Here is a 19,320-nt window from a genome sequence, read left to right as displayed (position 1 = left end):
GAAAGCTGCTAGTAATTGGCAGAGCTGAGAAAGGACTCCTACCTCTAATGTCATTGTCCTTGCTTCTGTGTCACATTATTTCCCTGTTAACAGAGTATTGGTAAAATGCCACAGGCCAAAATGGATAATATTTCTTTAGAGAAATTAGTTATTTCTAGATTAAATACCAGATTTCAATTATTTATATTATTTTCTAAAGATGATTTAAAATCTTTCAACCTCTAAAAATATTAACTCTCTTAAATAGTAAAACTTTGGGGTGCCTGGATGGCTCAACCAGTTAAGAGTCTGACTTCGTCTCAGGTCATGATCTTGCAGTTTGTGAGTTTGAGCCCCATGTCAGGTTCTGTGCTGACAGCTCAGAGCCTGCCTCTGATTCTGTGCCTCCCTCACTTGTGCTCTGTCTCTCTCTCTCAAAAAAATAAATAATAAATTTTAAATACTAAAATTTTAACTGGACTATTTTGTCATACCAGTCACAGGTTTCAGTTATGAGTCAAAAGGAGAGAATGTGGCATAAGTTCCAAAAATCCCTTATGTCAGGAAGACTTAGGACTGCTATGAAATTCCCTGAAATGTGGATTTCTTTCAAAAAAAAAAAAACAGACCTTTTTCTCAACAATAGGTACTCTTGGGCATGAATCCCAAGAACTTAAGGAAATTCCTGTCTTGAACAAACCTCAGGTTATTTTCTGATAAATTTGAAAATCAAAAAACCCAGAAAATAAGCTGGCTGGTTTTATTTTTGTCCAACCTTCCAGATTTCCCTGGAACAACTTGTTCTTTGTACCCAAACATGATACTCTACAATGTATGTTGCATATGTTTGACATCATGTAGGGATAATACAGAGACTTCCCTAAAAATAATAACCATGTGAATTAGGGCCCTCTGGAAATGTTAATTTTTTTGGATATAAAGGAGAGAATTTGTACTAAATGTGAATATCTATTCAAATATAGCTTTGGAATTTACTTATTACATATTTAATCCGAGATAACACCATTTCTGAAAATTTGGATTTCAGACAAATAGCAAGACATATGATATTATGCCTCTGAGGCTGTTACCCTGACTGAGGTCCTACCCTATTCTGCTATCCATTATTCATGAGGCAGTTTTGGTGGCTGCTTCTCTGTATCTTTTTTATCATAAGTTTAGTTTTTGTATTATTTAAAATTCAGCTGCTCATGAGAAGTACAAAATCACTTACCTAGTTTGGACTATTGCAATTCAAAAATCATTACTTGAGAGCTTACTTGTATGTAGAAAATATGGTAAGCAAGGAGGAGGCTAAACCAAGGAGAGATCTTGCTCTAGACTTAAGAACACCAACCTCTACAATTGATCAAATAAGAGGTGTGGACAAAGTGCTGGGGACTGCAGACAGGGTAATATATTCTCTGTGACTCACTAGGGGAAAGAGAGGGAAGCTTTGGGATTGAGAGGCTGAAATGGGGCAAAGCAAGGGGGAAAGTCATTGCAGGCCTAGAGAAAAGCTTGAATGGAATGCGAGAAGGGGTGAATCAGTCTGAGAACTTCAAATAGTCCAGTGTAGAGGAACAGATCATGACTGGTTGAGTACTGTAGGGAAAAAAAGAGGAACACTGGATGGGAACCAAAATGCTGACGCTTACATCGAGGTAAATGGGAAAGAGTAGCATATTCTGATCTGATGGATACACGAGGACTCCAGTTGTGGTAGAAAATAATTTCTAAAATATCTATCAAATAATTCCTTAAAAAAGAAATAAATCTTAGTTGTTAAAGGCAGATTATATCTGAGTTTGCAAAATGAATTGTCTGCATGGATTTTCCAAAAATATGTGATGATGGGTAAGTGCTATCAAAATAGTGTATGAAACCAGGAAGAAAATTCTTCCTGCAAACTTGTAAAGAAACATTAGCATGTTCCCATCAGTCAGTAAAAATAGATCATAAAAAAAATCTTCAAATTATATGACAAATTTAATGAATTAGAGGAATTGAGAATTTTTACTGGGCTTATAAAAGGAATGGCTTATTAAGGGTACAGACAGTATTTATCCTGATTTAATTTCAGCAGTACTATTTTTTTTCTCAGAAATAACAACCAGGTCTTCAGTGCTTTATGTTTTGCAGCTTTCTGAAGAATATTATAAACAGAACAAAATCTATCTGGTTTTTCTTTAATATAAGAAAATGATATTTACACATAGCTCTTTCAATCTCCATTCAGATGGAATAATAGTTTTCCTCTCCACCCACCCTTAAATTACTAAATCCCATTACTGTATTAAGGTGGAAGCCTTTGCAAATATCAGAATATGGATGTAAATACAAATGTAAATAAAATATTTGGAACCACCTGAGGAATTATATCACTGGCAATGATCAGAGTATCAGGACAGTAAGTAAGAGAGAAAAAACTGCAGTGTGTAAGTCACTGTCCACTCCAATGGGAAAAATAATAGGGCTGAAGAAATTATTGTCAGCAAATTAAATGAGTTAGTCACATTTATAAGGAACTTTCTATATGGCAGGAGCTATTTTAATTGTTTTCCATGTGATATCAAATCACCTGAAAACTGGTTTATTTTGGATGAGCCTCTTTCTACTGTTTTACTCAAGATCTCACATAGTCTACTACAATTGTTTTTTTTTTCCTCCTTCCTTAATAGGCCCTTTATTCTCTCTCAATGAAACTAAGTATTAAATCTGACTCTCTGCTCCAAGCAATGGTCCAAGTCCTTATGGCTTTACCCTCTGGCCTTTTGGTTTTCTATGCTCAGCATCTTTTCTCTCTAAGGGCACAAACCCCATAAGATTCTTGAGTGTTCCCTGAGACTCCCCTCTGGGAAGCAGTGCTGCTTTTTGTTGTTGTTGTGGTTTTCTTTTCAAGGAGTTTCCTTTCAAGTACATTAAAAATTAAATAATGATACATGTTAACTTATAAGAAAACAGCAATTGCACTACTAGGTATTTTTTTTTAATTTTTTAACGCTTACTCATCCTTGAGACAGAGAGAGACAGAGCATGAACAGGGGAGGGGCAGAGAGAGAGGGAGACACAGAATCAGAAACAGGCTCCAGGCTCTGAGCTGTCGGCACAGAGCCCTACGCGGGGCTCGAACTCACGGACCGTGAGATCATGACCTGAGCTGAAGTCAGACACTCAACCGACCAAGCCACCCAGGCGCCCCAACTACTAGGTATTTATCCAAGGGATACAGGTGTGCTGTTTTGAAGGGACACATGCACCACAATGTTTATAGCAGCACTATCAACAATAGCCAAAGTATGGAAAGAGCCCAAATGTCCAGTGATGGATGAGTGGATAAAGAAGATGTGGTATATATATACAATGGAGTATTACTCGGCAATCAAAAAGAATGAAATCTTGCCATTTGTAACTATGCGGGTGGAACTAGAGGGTACTATGCTAAGTGAAATTAGATAAAGACAAATATATGACTTCACTCATATGAGGACTTTAAGACACAGAACAGATGACACAAGGGAAGGGAAGCAAAAATAATATAAAAACAAGGAGGGGGACAAAACAGAAGAGACTCTTAAATATGGAGAACAAACTGAGGGTTACTGGAAGGGCTGTGGGAGGGGGGATGGGCTAAATGGGTAAGGGACATTAAGGAATGTACTCCTGAAATCATTGTTGCACTATGTGGTAACTAACTTGGATGCAAATTAAAATATAAAAGAAAGAAAGAGGAAAGAAAAAAGAAAAACAAAACAGTATAAGATATGTAACAGGTGATACAGATGCCAATTGAGGGGCCCAGATTAAAAAGTGGTAAGGATTGAGAAGAGGGAGCAACCAGTGTGAGCTCAGGGGATCAGGAAAAGCTGGAGGAGGATCTTGAAGGACAGATGGGAGTCCACGGGCTGGATTGGAAAGACAGTAGTTTTTCCTGAAGGAAGATTCATGACTTGAACATAATCAGAGGAAAGGGACTTCATCATGGAAAGGCACAAGACCAGAGGACTGGCCGTCAGTGACTGAACTATACTATGGGACTGGTCTAGATATAACTGGAGGTTTGGATAGTAAAGCCATGTAAAATGAGGATTCAGGAAATGTTTGGGTTGAAAGAACAGAGATGCTTTTGCACCTTCAGTGTATTCTATAAAAGAGGAGCCATTGATGATTTCATAGATATATGGCATACTAGATATGGCATTTTAGCAATGGAAATCTTACAGACATGTGCAAAATGCATGGAATAGTTCAAGATTTAGTCACAGAGATCATTTACAGTTATTTAATGCATAAAATGATGATGGCTATCGCTAGGTTACTAGCCTTAGGAGTAGAAGTGAAAGATGGATATGATTGACACTTAAAGGGGAGACTCACTGGAACTCGGCAACAGTTGACTCAGCCCAGAGGATGAGAAAGCATGGTTCCACTGGGGAAAAAAAAAATCAGGCAGGAGGGCTGTTTTTCTACTGCCACAATGAAGTTAGATATGGTAGCAGGAGCATAGAAATAAATATCTAGTAAATGCTGGCAAGAGGGGCTCGTGCTTAGGAAACAAAGCAAGGCTCAAGTTTCAGGAGTTATTCTGCTAATTAAGCATGTCTTCTTCTAAGTAAAAAGAACCCCACAGTTCACAAATCTCTTCCAGATTGAAAAATTCATTTCATCCCTACAATACCACAGTCAGGCAGGGTGCATGTTTCTGCTCCCATTCAACAAAGGAAAAAATGATACTCTCTGAGGTTACATAATCTATGCATGGAGTACGCTGCAAAGAGGAAAAATGATGGATTTACATTTTCTCACACATTTTAAAGTAAAAAGCAGAGAGTCAAAGAGGTGGAAAAGATCCTAAAATCTCAGAATAGAAACAGAATCCAACATCTCCTTCCCTACTCATATAGATGTCATCTACAATGTTGTTGGCTCATAGTCAAATGGCCACCACTTAATGGCCAGTGATGGGACCTCACTCACAGGTAGCAGCTTCAATTTTTAAGATACAATTATTATTAAAAAGGTATCAAGCCAATAACTGTTTAGTACTTTTAGCTCTACATTGGTCCTTCTGTCCTTATTTCTACTTCCTTTTCCGTTTGATAGCCTCTCATACACTGAAGGAAACTGTCATGTCTCCCCGATTTATCAACAGCCATTTATTAAGTGACATGCCTTCTGGACCTTACAAAATTCTGGCAGTCTACCACCTTTGGATGCCCTCCACTTTTTCATATTTGTTATAAATGATGAGGTCTATGGATAAATTTATAATGACCCCAATATTTCAAATATGTTCTAATAAGCAGAGAATGCTGTTGCTCTATCACAGCCTTTGTCTTCATCGGTCTATCTATATTAATGCATGATCAGAATTCATTATCTTTGATAGCTGCCCCATCACTTATTAAACCATGTTAAACCTGAAAGAAAATAAAGCTTTATGGCTTTTGAAATTTTACTGGTATTGTCTACAGCCATACCACCCTGAACACACCTAATCTCGTCTGAAATTTTACTGGTATTAAAGCCAGATCACCCCCATTCCATACTTTGCAGTAAACTTTTTATTATAAATATAGGTCTTTTCCTTTTTTATTTTTTTTTTCAGCCCATTCTGTAAATGTTGAACCATGATTCCAGGCTGCCAAGACCTTTCTGAAACCACTTCCTGTCATTTGAAGCAATAACATCAAGCCTGGCTGAACTGTACATTTTAAAAGCATGCTTTCTGCTTTTGTCCAAGTCCATGGTGAAAATATCAGCCAGGACAGGGCCAAGGGTAGAGGGAATGACATCCAGCTGACATCCTTATCCTTCACAACTGTGAATAGCCATCTGTCCTCAGCTCTCTAATTAAAAATCCCTTTCTTGAATGAGGAGAAAATAACCTGTCCCAACTTACTTTTGCCAATTATTTTCTGCGAATTCATATTATTCTAAGTAAACGTCTGAATAGATTAAGCTGGAGGTTCTTTGTTTATACCACTGGTTGCAGAGGAACAACATGAAGCTGAGTCCCCATTTTTTCTTTGTTTAGAACCAATGGAGAAAAATCCACTTTTTACATACATAAGGGAAACATCTAGCAGGCTTTAAAACCCCATATACACAAATTCTTCTCTAGCATATAATCCCACCCCCCCCAAAAATGTTTACTATAATGAAGGGAGATCAACTAAGCTGCATTGAGCTGTGGATAGTGGAGTTTGTTTAATAACTAAGACATTCACTCCCACACATCAGCCTCATTTTTATATCCTTCAAACCCAAGCCTCAGCAAAACCCAAACTCTACTTTTCCTGCTTCTTCCAGGAGCTCTCACAGAGTCAAACTGAATGTGAAATCTCCAGATGCCAAGGTGTATGCAATAATTGCAGCTCCCTTTCTTATTTTCTGTGCCAGTGAGATAAACAGACCCATGTTCTCAGGAGCAGTCACCCAGGTTCTGAACACTCTGTGAAAGGCTTCTATAAAGTAGTATTTTCATTGAGTTTGCATTTGCATAACCATAAAAATCATTTCCTCTGCCCTTTGAGTTAGGAGCCTGTGGCATGTGTTATTTATCTGTACTCACTGAATAGAAGCAACTTGTTTTTTCTCCTAAAATTGCTACCTTCTGTCCAGGCTTTGTCTTGCAACATCTCTTATTATACCATTCACTCAAAAGACAAAAGCATCATTTCTGCCCTTACACATCTTGTACTGTTTCCTTACAATCCTGCTAGAGCCTTTAAAAGAATGACTCATAATACCCTATGTCTACAAAGGAGGAAGTCAAGTCAGTTCAGTATCATAACCAAAAACTCTAGGGGACCCTGAGGCAGGAACAAACTCATTCCTTGTTTATGTTTTCGTTTCATGGTTCGTTCCCCATGTCCCAGAGGCCTACAAGATAATGTATTCATGCTAAAAACACGTCTTCCTATTCAATTATGAGGGGGTCAAGAAAAAGGACACAGTAGGGGAGCCTGAGTGGCTCAGTCAGTCAAGTGTGCAATCCTTGATATTGACTCAGGTCCATGATCTCATGGTTGGTGAGTTCGAGCCCTGCATGGGCTCTGTGCTGACATTCCAGAGTCTGCTTGGGTTTCTCTCTCTCTCTCTCCCTCTCTTGCTTCTCCCCAACTTGCATGTGCATACTCCCTCTCTCTCAAAAATAAACATTAAAAAAGAAAAAGAACAAATACACAATCTATGCCTTCAGAGCCTAACTCTTCAGACTTCCCTTCTTCTATGAAGTCTTCTAGACCCTTAGAAATATCTTGCATTCTATGAAGTCTAGTCACCTGATTCTCTCCTAGGGTTCCCTAAATCATATCCCATGGCACATATCAGTCCCCATGAGTGTTAATAGATGCCCTGTGTGATAGGTGTCCTAAAGCCAAATAATTTTAAAAGGCAGGTATGTTAATGAAAGGTCAAACAGATTTCCTTACAACAGTGGGTCTCAGAGCCTTTCACACGTTGATGAGCATTGTGAATCTTTAAGGGTACAATGTCATCTCAAGTTCTCCAGGCCCTCTACTGCCTAGAGGCAACATGTGGCTTGCAGGCAGCACAAGTTTAAGGATGAGAACAGATTAACAGTAGCAACCAGTGTATTTTAAACGATACCAAGGAACTGTATTATGAGAACTATTATTTCATTTCCTCTTAAGTAATACTGGGATTGCCATGGTTTCCCTTGGTTATCTAAAATAAACAGGAGTGTCCTTTTTCTCTCCTCCACCGTAATGAATGATCTAGTTGCTGTTGAATGTACAAATGGCAGTGCTAAAAGACTGACAAACACCGAAGATGTCACCTCTTTGGAAACCTTTCCTGACTCCTTCCCCAATGGAAATGATTGCTACCTCCATTATCTGTATTTTCAAATTATTTTTCTTACATCTGTAACATTATAGGAGTCAGTCACTGACAGTTTGGTTACATTTCCTACTAAATTATCATCCCTTTAAGAACAACTTCTGTACCTCTACTGCTTTCTATCCTTGGCGTTCAGCACAAGGTCTGGTTTATGATACAAGTTTAATAAGTATTTATTAAGGGATAGAAGCAGAGAGAGCAGGCAGGAAGGCAAACACCACCACTGATACTGTCAGTGCGAGCCCATAGTTCTGTCCTCACAAACTGTCAGTGTGAAAACTATGGCCACGCTTGTGAATGCTGTCACCACACTGCCTTATATACACAAAGAAGTTTTTAAAACAGAGGATTGTGGGGGCACCTGGGTGGCTCAGTCAGTTAAGCATCAGACTCTTGGTTTCAGCTCAGGTCATGATCTCAGTTTTGTGAATTTGAGCCCTGTGTCTGGCTCTATGCTGTCAGTGTGGAGCCTGCTTGAGATTCACTCTCTCCCCCTCTCACTGCCCCTCCCCGACTCTTGCTACCTCTTTCTCCCAAAATAAATAAAATTTTAAAAAAAATTGGGACATTCACACACAATAAATAAATAAATACATAAATAAATAAATAAAATTGTCAAACATGTTATTTGACTTATCATTAATGGGGGAACCAGTAAGATCTTACAACTAGCTTATAGGAGAATTCCAAGAACCACAGGATGAGCAATAAGGAAGGCTGGAATCAATTTACAAATAGAGGCTAAGAGGGTCTATTCACAGAACAATAATCAGTTGCATCCCACCAGAAATAATTAATTTGCATTTCGATGGACAAGAGTCATTTACATGATTATCCATTTTCTATCGTTTACAGAGTTTTATTTATTTTTTTTTAAATTTAACGTTTTTTTTATTTATTTTTGAGACAGAGACAGAGCATGAACGGGGGAGGGGCAGAGAGAGGGGGAGACACAGAATGGAAGCAGGCTTCAGGTTCTGAGCCATCAGCCCAGAGCCCGACGCGGGGCTCGAACTCACGGACCGCGAGATCGTGACCTGAGCTGAAGTCGGACGCTCAACCGACTGAGCCACCCAGGCGCCCCTCGTTTACAGAGTTTTAAATAGCTCAAAGACAATGAAAAGCATAGATAACCCGATGGGTACATGAGGTAGAACACCCACTGATCTTTTTGTCCATTTCAAAGTCTTTCACAATTTTTCCTGATAACTCTCAATAGTCCCAAGAGGTGGCAAAACATCATTTCAGATGATACTCCTTGCTTTTCTTTTTATCATAATCTCCTGGCACTTGTGCTCAGGTTTGATAACTATGAGGCTTGTCTGAAAAAGTCTGAGAAGCAGAATGTGTTCCCCACATTCCCAGAGAGCTTGCCTATTCTTGGTTCCATTTATCCAACTGCTCTTTACATTGAGGGTGAGTTGTTTCATATGATGTCTCTTTGCTTCATTATATAAATACAACTCCAGAGAGCACCCCTCCACTGTTCTGGGGAAATAGTCAAATCCAAGCTGAACCTTCCCTTCTCAACACATCCATTTAATATTTTCCACCTTAAATATCATATTTCCTGAAATAAGGAACGATCACAATTTGTGATCCATCAAGGCACCTGAAATAATTCTGGACTCATAATCCTCAATAAATACTTTCTGCATGGGAAAGTATTTTAACATTTTTAAAAGTTTTTTTTTAATTTTTATTTTTGAAAGAGCACAGCAGGGGAGGGGCAGAGAGATGGGGGGACAGAGGATCTGAAGCAAGCTCTGCACTGACAGCAGCCAGCCCGATGTGGGGCTTGAACTCACAAACCATGAGATCATGACCAAAGTTGGATGCTCAACCAACTGACCACCCAGATGCCCCATTTTAACATTTTTATAGGAAGATTAAGGGTTAGGATGATTTTAAGTATTGTATCTCATCATCTCTTAAAAGGAAAAGGCTTTTGTCACTTTTCTGTACCTCCTTTACATGAACATAGGTGGCTTTTGGCACAGCTTGGGTTTTTACAACACACCCAGCTAGAATCAGTAAATGCAGTTTTAAGTGGCTATAAATTTTTCTCCCTGGGGAGGGACAGTATCTGCAGTGGAAGCAATCTTTCTTTAAATTCTACTCCCATTGCCTACTTTCTCTGGCTTATGCCCTAAATCTTCTCTGCATCACACTCTTTGAAAGTGCACTCAGCTGCCTACAAATGCCCAGAATACTTTTCTCCATCCCCCTCAAATAAGGGAGAAAACTAAGATAATTATGATTTTTCATTTAATTGAATTGTTTTACCTCAGAAATGTGTGAGGATTGGGATAAAGAGATGACACATACCCATTTAGGAGAGAGTATCAGAATCATTTGTTGATCTTTCTCAAAATATGTCATTCTGTGAGAATCATAGATCAAAGCAAGTCAGGTTGCAGTGAGTGTATAGTTTAGTACAGTCCATACAGGGAGTGAGAAATATTTAACCTTAACAGTTCACTGTAAATATGTTATCATCTATAAATGGGTAGGAAAAAATATCCTTAGTTCTATCATGTATTTCTATATATTCTGCCTTCCAAAGTGATTTCTGCACATAATATTTGCAGCATGAAAAATGCTAACATCCCTCAATGACTATATTTATTCTTCAAGAGCATATATCTCTTCTATTATCTTAGTTATAGATTCGTAGTGGTTTGAGTTTATTGGATGTTATATTACATTTATCAAACACAAGGTTCAGAGTGAAGACCACTCTGCATCCTCAGGTCAGACTGTATTTGCACTATTGTGTGTTTAGAGCAAAGGAAGATAGAGCAGTAGACACCTGGTCTAGAATCACAAACTAATATCTGGAAAATATGTGACCAGGTACTACCCTCTTTGTGAAATTTTGACAACCTCGGATATTTTTTTATGTCCTGGAAACCAACTAATAACCAAGTTGACAACTGTCATCTCAACCTGTCATTCTATAAGCCTTCTGATCAGTGTATCTTCATTATCCCATATGCTTACCTCAAGTTTTGAATGAGAGGAAAAATCTTAAGCTTCAAGGATCTGGGGTCTGTGATATAAAGCAACTGTTCAGAGATATTGAGGGAATCTGAATTACAGGGTTAATCCTTAGCAATGGGAAAGTGGTAGGACTATTCCTTTGTTGATATTTTACATTGATCATACAGTATTATTCCATTTGAGCATCACTATTACAGCCAAAAAAAAAATCCTTCCATGAATACTTTTTTCTAAATCCTTCTGCTTATGTTATATATTTTTTTCTTTTTAGCAATACTTTCATGCAGGAGGAAATGGCCTGAAAAAGAATTTCTTGGAGAAAAGCCCAGATCTTCAGTCTCTGAGATATGCTCTCAGTCTTTATACCCAGACAACTGATGCCTTGATAAAGAAATTCATAGACACTCAGACCTCACAGAGTAAGTAACAAATTGGACGTGAGAATAAAGTAGGCTGAACACAACTAAAATTCAACATAAAAATTATTATAAATTATTATAAATAGTATTAATAGTTTTTACTACTATAAATTAAACCAGCAATAAGAATTGAGGATTATGTTTAATAGAAAATTATCAACATGTTTTGGCCTTCTTGATTCATAATTTTATATTTCATAATACTAGGATGTGCTTAATACTAAAACTATATGGAGTGGTTGACTGTTGTTGGTGATTCTGACATCATACAATTTAGTAAAACTTAGTTTTGAATACCCATGGCTGTGATAGTCTTTTCAATTCAGTAGATAGATGTAGTGTTTGCTGCTCTCGGTAACTTCCAAATTATGATGGTAACTCCCCAAATCTTGACTTTAAATGTAAAATCTCGTGTTCTGGGGTTTCAGGAAGGAAAATCTCATTTTACTCTAACTTTATCTGAGAGAAATTTTAACTTTTACTTTAAAATGGACCAAGAGGTAAGAATTTTACTGGAAACTTAGGTCTGTTTCATGTGGCCAACTTCCACCTCCTAAGCTTTTAGGATATTACTAGTAAGCAGCCTTTCTTTCAAGTTGCTTTGTGATTTATTGTATTTTAGTAATTATATGCGTTTAAGATCAGGCATTTCTGAGAGATTATTGAAAATGTCAGTATGAGTCACAAAAGCCAAATGCAGGCTCAAACTCTAGAACATAACAAATTGTACCACAGAAATAATAAAAATGAATATGAAGACACTGTCTTCATTCATGAGGGATCCTAAGAAAGTGTACGCTTTTTTTTGTTCCTGTGATGAAAATGCTCCAGATTTCTATGTGTTTCTTAATGGGTATTTGAACTTTTTGAACTACATCAAAGGTGGGTGCTTTGCCTGTAGTACCAAGGTAGGTGTTAGGTAGGTCCTTCGCTTGTCTTTAACACTGTGGTTTCTGATAGTGTTCAATTAAATGCTACAAATACTCCCTTTAATGTACTATGCTAACCCAGGTTATATCTTGGGATAATTCGAGAAAGGAAAAAAGAGTTGAGCCCATGAGGGATTGTCAAGAGATAAAGAAATATTCAAAACATTATTCCCTTGAATCCATCATCCCTCAAGATTTTCTGAATCTTATAAATATGAATGTAATTTTAATGCATCATATAGTGTTGCAGTTTTGTTCCCAGAAAATTTGAGTGTATGAAACCTTTGCTTTTGTAGGCACATAGCCCATCTTCCAGCATAGATGTCACCGCACACAAAGTTACCCATGTATATCAATTTTGGTGTGACTATAAACTGGAAAAGAGTTTGGTATTTTTTAAATTTTTTTAATGTTTATTTATTTTTGAGAGAGAGAGACAGAGACAGAGTGTGAGTGGGAGAGTGGCAGAAGGACATAGAGGGAGACACAGAATCTGAAACAGGCTCCAGGCTCTGAGCAGTCAGCACAGAGCCCAATGCGGGGCTCGAACTCAAGAACAGCAAAATCATGACCTGAGCCAAAGTTGGATGCTTAGTCGACTGAGCCACCTAGGTGCCCCAGGAGTTTGGTATCATTTACTAAGGTTGAAGATTTGCCTTCCCTATGACATAGCAATTCAACTCCTAGGCACAAATCTGAAAGATATATGTATGCATGTGCACCAAAAGAGACACATATAAGAAAATTCACAGGAAAAAAAAAAAAAAACAAAAAACCTGTCCATTAACAGTTGAACAGTAAAATAAATTGTGGCATATTCATACAGTGAAAACCTATACAGCCCTAACACACAACATGGATGAATAAGGAGAAACAAAATGTTCAATAAAAGCAACCAGATAGCTAAGGAATATATATTGCATGATTAAATTTATAAAAATTCCAAAAACTTTAGTGTTCAGGAATACACAGTATAATGACAACACATAGCAAGGAAAGGACTTATGTGAAGTCAAGAGAGCAGCTCTCTCTGGGGAGTAGGGACTAAGGACTTCTGAGGGGCTGGCAGCTTGCTCTTCCTTGACCTGGTGGTGGTTAGCCAGCTTTTCTCTCTGATACCTGACTGACAGCATATTTTGTTTTGCCTGTGCTTCAAAATTATTTACAGAAATAGGAAAGTCAAAAAAAATGTCAAAATTGTTTCTTTTCTTTTCTTTTTCTTATTTATTTTGAAAGAGAGAGAAAACGAGCATGAGCAGGGGCAGAGAGAGAGACAGAGAGAGAGAGAGAATCCCAAGTAGTCTCTGCCCTGTCAGCACAGAACTAGATGTGGGGTTCAAACTCACAAACCATGAGATCACGACCCGAGCGAAAATCCAGAACTGGACATTTAACCGAATGAGCAACCCAGGCACCCCTAAAATTATTTATTTTAATTCAGTTTTTTCATAGATTATAAGTGTAGAAAAACATATTGTATCTTTATTGCTCATGTATTTCTTTTCCTTCTGTTTTTTTTTTCTTTGCTCCTTTCTCTCCCATTTTCACCTTGATTTCTTTGTTTTGGAGTAAATTTAGATATCGTCTTTCTCTAGCAGTAAAAAAGAGAAAAAAATAAAAACCTGCTAGGGACTGAGTCCCATTAGGAATTTGGGAACCACAGAGTTCAAGTGAGAACAATCTATTTGGAAAAATCTTATTTTTTCTTTCTGTTCCAAATATTGGAAATAAACCAGTCCAAGACAGATATAGAAGTATTAAGTCCTCAAGTAAAACTGATAGTTCCTTTTATAAGAATAAAATATTTATTATTCTAGCTATGAACTGCAGTAATAAAACACCATCTTATTCTGCATTAACTTTATAAATATTTACTGAATACCACCTCTGAATGAAGTTTCCTACATTGAGGCATATAGTCAAAACTGAACATGATGTTACATACACCGTTGCTTTAATAAGGCAGTTCCTCAGCAGGAAATAAGGTAACAAATAAGGTAATTTTGTTCCCCTAAGGGCATTTGGCAATATCCTGAGAGTTTTGATTGCACATCTGGTAGTGGTGGTCATGTTACTGGTATCTAGTGAGTGGAGACATGGAAAGTTGTTAAATACCTTATGGTGCACATATTTCTGTCTCCAAATCGCAGTAATGCCGAGATTGGGACACCCTGCTCTTATTAGACTGAAAACTGGTAAGTGTTGTAACACAGTTCATGTCAGAAGAAGGAAAAGTTTTTTTTTAAGTTTATTTGTTTTGAGAGAGAAAGAGTAAAAACAGGGAGGGGGCAGATAGAGAATCCCAAGTAGCCTCCATGCTGTCAGCACAGAATCTGATAAAGGGCACGATCCCACAAGCCTGTGAGATCATGATTTGAGCTGAAATCAAGATTCGAATGCTTCACTGACTGAGCCACCCTGGCACCCCAGAGGAAGGAATGTTTAGACTTGAGAAGACAGGAAAAGTAGAAAGTCCAGTGGGTAAACTGAGTCATGAGGTGGTACTAAGGGGAGGGTATTCTGGATATACAAACTGTCCGGGAAAGTATATATGTGTGCTCTTAAAAAACCCACTATGTCAAGAATATCCAGAGTTTATTTTTATTAGGAAAAAAATGTTTATTTTGCTTTTACAACAAAATTCACATCACCACCTATTTTGGATCAATAATTCTAGTTGAAGGCATCTTAGATTTCTCTACACCATTAAAATATACAGAAATACTGTAGGTTTTGTGTAATAATATTAAAAATTATTTTAGCATTTCTAATAATTGTCATCTATTCTTCCTTAAAGCTAATCCAATAGTTTAGATTGGGTAGTTAGCTTTAAAAATTATACTTTTGTTGTTGTTTTTCAGGGATGTATTATATTGTTAGAAGCTGGTACAAAATTTTCTTCATCTTGATTATAATATTCATTAAAAAAACTTTTCTAACTGCTATTTCATTATATCAAGGGCTTTTTGAATATTTCATGGAGTAGCAGACAGTGGAAAATGTATAAAAGTTTAACATAGTAAGTAGAATTTTTTTCAGTGGATAACACAATTTGGAATGAGGTACAGAATGATAAATTGCTGAGCTACTCTGTGTCATATTGTTTCCTTATCTGAGCTTTTATAATAGCTTGAGTAATCAGAATCTCAAAAGCTTTACAGACAAAAGGATATTTATGTCTAAGTTACAACTGACTCATAAAGAAATGTATATGTAATTAAATATATGTATATATTTAATGAGTATGTGAATTAAAATTATGAGATAAAATGTTTTATTCTATGATCTGTCCTCTTACTAACTTTTTATGAGCAATATCTTTGAGTCCTTGCTTATTTAAAAAAATCAGATACTTTTGGTCATTTTAATGATCTGTTTCCTACTAAAGGAGAGAATAAGGTATTTTAATTTGAAATGGAAATCAGATCACCACTGATTCACATTTGGAATCTGTGAATATACTTTACTATACACATTATGTATAAAGCAATAATTATCTCCAATTAGGTTCTAAAACTATAGAAGTTATGTCCATAAGTAGAAAAAAACCCTTCTGATATTGCTCACTGTAGAAAAGATCTCTTCTTAAATTTTTTTTAGTGCTTATTTAGTTTTGAGAGAGAGAAAGAGACAGGTGCAAGCAGCAGAGGGGCAGAGAGAGGGGGAGACAGAATCCGAAGCAGGCTCCAGGGTCTGAGCTGTCAGCACAGACCCGATGCGGGGCTCAAACTCACAAACCGTGGGATCATGACCTGAGCCGAAGTCGGACATTCAACTGAGGGAGCCACCCAAGCACCCCAAGGATCTCTTCTTTTCAGAAATGTAGGAGAACTTACATTAATAATATTTACATGACAAAAGAACTGACATCAAAATAAAGAAATGACTTACTGCATGTCACTAATGGGTGAAAACACCAAGGAATATTCTCAGCTTACATGGGGAAGTAATATTAAAATCCAGTTGGTTATCTTTAGTTTAATACTGATTGGAAAGCAGAGTCAGAAGTGGTTTCTCATTTTAGCTGATAAGCCTTTCAGAGGTAACCAGAGATCCAGAATCCCATCCAAAAGATTTATGTCACTGTTTTATCCCTGGAACAGTGAAATTTAACTAGCTAGCACTGCCTTCCAAGACATTAGAATGTTTTAGCAGTGCAGGGGAAAATGGAGAATTTATGATATTTGGCTCTTCAAATGTTGCAGTTGGTCTGATAACATTTAAAGCTGGATGAGGCTCTTCAGTCCAGTCAAAAAGTTGTATACAAATAACTGTAATAGGAGTGGTGATGTGATACGGTTCTGTTTGTTGAATCCTTTCCCAAAGTAGAAATGGCAGGTGTCAGACAAGGTTACTGTAATGCTGAGCAATACTTTGTAGCAAGTAAGTTGTCTACAACTATGCAGTTCCTCCCAATAATCCTGTGAGGCCAGTAACAGAATCCATACCTCTCAGATTAAGAAATGGAGTCACATGGGGCACCTGGGTGGCTCAGTTGGTTAAGAATCTGACTCTTGGTTTTGGCTCTGGACATGATCTCAACTCAAGCCCTGAGTTAAGCCCCTCCCCCCACCCCACCTCCTCCAGCGTGTTGGCAGAACTGGGCTCTGGCAGTGCAGAGCCTGCTTGGAATTCTCTTTCTCTCTCTGTCCCACCCCCACTCATGCTCTCTCTCTCTCTCTCTCTCTCTCTCTCTCTCTCTCTCTACTAAATAATAAAATGGAGTCACAAATAAATTAAGAAATTTGCAAAAGTCATGTAGATAAGTGGTAGAGACAATGCCCTTGCTACTATCTCATACTTATTTTTTTTAAGTTTATTTTTGAGAGAGAGGCAGGGTACAAGTGGGAGGTAGGCAGCAGAGAGAGAAGGGGACAGAGGATCTGAAGTGGGCTCTGTGCTGACAGCAGTGAACCTGATATGAGGCTCGAACTCAGGAATCATGACCTAAAAGTTGGACCTGAGCCAAAGTTAGATGCTCAACCAACTAAGCCACCCCAGGTGCCCCTATCTCATACTTATTTTAATCAGAAAAGAAATCAGAATGTATTCTTATTTCCTACAGCCTATGCTTTCTTCTCTTGAGTTTGAATAACTGAGTTTACCTCAGGTTCCTTACTTTTCATTTTAGTATGACTAAATCTTTCATGTCAGCAACAAACTATATCCCCAAACTTCTAACTTCTTCCTCCACTTTTCAGTTTCCCCTCATTCTGGTTGCAGTTACTGGGCATGCTCAGTATCCAGGATACCTTTTAAATATTAATTGGGAATGGGGCGACTGGGTGGCTCAGTCAGTTAAGCATCTGACTTTGTCTCAGGTCATGATCTCACTGTTCAGAGTTTGAGGCCCGCCCCAGGCTCTGTGCTGACAGCTTAGAGCCTGGAACCTGTTTCAGATTCTGTCTCTCTCTCTCTCCCCACCCCCCCCCCCACCACCACTTGGACACATGCTGGCTCTCTCTCTCTCTCAAAAATAAACATTTAAAAAAATTAAATATTAATGGAGAACAATTACATTATAGAACATCAAGCTGAATGTAAGGAAATGCATACTGCTTTCAGAAAACCTTTTCTAATATAGCTTGATTTCATTCCTCTGCAATCTATTGTGTCTGTGTGTAGGATATTGCTGCTTTGAACTACCCTCCCTCTTCTACTGTTCACCACCCTTGTTCTTCACCATCATAAGTACCATTTTGTAACTCTCCTTAGCACACTGAATCATAGAATGATTGCTGGTTTATATTTCTCTCTTATCCCAATGTAAGCCGTAGGAGGACAGAGACCTTGCTTACTCATCGTTGAAATCTATGTGCTAGATGCAAAGTAGATGATCAGTGAATTTTAGAACAAATGAATGGTAGAAAATTAAATGCAGGAAATTAAAAATTATACAGTATGATCATAGTCCTTATATTTGAATCTATACAATTACAAATCCTTCGACAAACCTTTATTCAAAGTAAATACGTTCACAGCCCTGGGCTAGACACTGCAGAGCACCCAAAGTGTGTGTGTGTGTGTGTGTGTGTGTGTGTGTGTGTGTGTGTGTGTGTGTTCCCTTAGGAAGAAAGCTTACAATTTGATGGCTGATGCTATTCAGTTTTCGTACAAGGTAAAATATACTGAATGCCAATGGAAAAATACAAACAGATGTATAAAGGTAGATTAAAAGAATAGGATTAGCGATTTTTATCAAACTCTTAAAATCATGTTTTATTTAATCTATTAACATAAAACTCAAAAGCAATGAGGGAAAAAAATGAAATACATGACTGTTTTCAGTTTAGGCCCCTGGGTGATTCATTTATGCTTTCATTTGACACATTTTTAGGAGGATTTACCATGTGTCAGCCTTTGTGCTAGATGCTAGATAAACTACAGTGAAAGGCTGGGCTAAATGTCTTCCATTTGCCGCTCCTAATGGACCCTTTTCTTCCCAGGAGGCTGAGCTGTATGGGTTACAGCTATGGACTCTCTTACTCCTTATTTCCTTATTGGGTCAGCCAGTAGAGGGCTCCTCTGAAGCTCCATGCGAGGAGAGACTAGGTCAGTTATTCCTACCCCAGGCTCCCTCTGGGCTTGGTCCATTCAGTTTACTGTCCTTTCAAAGTAACTTTCTTCCCTAGAAAACTCTCCTTCTGGATCCCAGTAGCTACTTCTGCCCCTCATATTTTACAGACTGTGGGTGTTAACAGATCCACTACCCCTTCTGTTTTTCCCTAAATCCCCATGTAAACCTTCACAGGCAGTCACTTTATTAAACCATCCAAAATTACTGCAATTTGAGTTTGTTTGCTATTGATACCCTGGCTGATACAAAGGCAAATCTTCATGACTTTGCTAGGTTTTTCTTTCATACTGACTCTCATTTGGGTTGTCAAAAATTAATACATTAAAATAAGCAAGTCAAGCATCAGAATAATTCTCTCTGGAGTGAGGTAAAACATCACATTTTGATGACTGAGCTGTCCAGAATGAAAAAAAAAAATGTTTTAGCTTTTCATTCACAGGAATATTTCCATTATATTCTGGCCAGAGCATCAAAATCCCAGATCTCCATTTCTCATAATGCAATTTATCTTGCTCAGCATCTCAACTTCTCTGGAAACCTGAAGCCA

General features: G+C 37.8%; 1 protein-coding gene and 1 long non-coding RNA gene across 3 annotated transcripts in view; one reads left to right on the top strand and one right to left on the bottom strand.

The window, feature by feature from the left end:
- The window catches only part of LOC123385930, a 181,544-nt gene that overhangs the window by 21,256 nt on the left and 140,968 nt on the right, over positions 1–19,320 (bottom strand). The gene's annotated exons all lie outside the window — the stretch shown is intronic.
- The window catches only part of UNC13C (unc-13 homolog C), a 675,102-nt gene that overhangs the window by 604,981 nt on the left and 50,801 nt on the right, over positions 1–19,320 (top strand). For both annotated transcript variants that reach the window (XM_045059288.1, XM_019832393.3), the window contains one exon: positions 11,120–11,267. In XM_045059288.1, the coding sequence (XP_044915223.1) occupies positions 11,120–11,267 (148 nt within the window). The remainder of the gene's footprint in view (positions 1–11,119; positions 11,268–19,320) is intronic.

Source organism: Felis catus, chromosome B3 (genome assembly GCF_018350175.1).
Source record: "Felis catus isolate Fca126 chromosome B3, F.catus_Fca126_mat1.0, whole genome shotgun sequence".
Classification (NCBI taxonomy): Eukaryota; Metazoa; Chordata; class Mammalia; order Carnivora; family Felidae; genus Felis; species Felis catus.
Note: the sequence above shows the minus strand (reverse complement) of the source record. Positions and strands in the feature narration are given on the sequence as shown.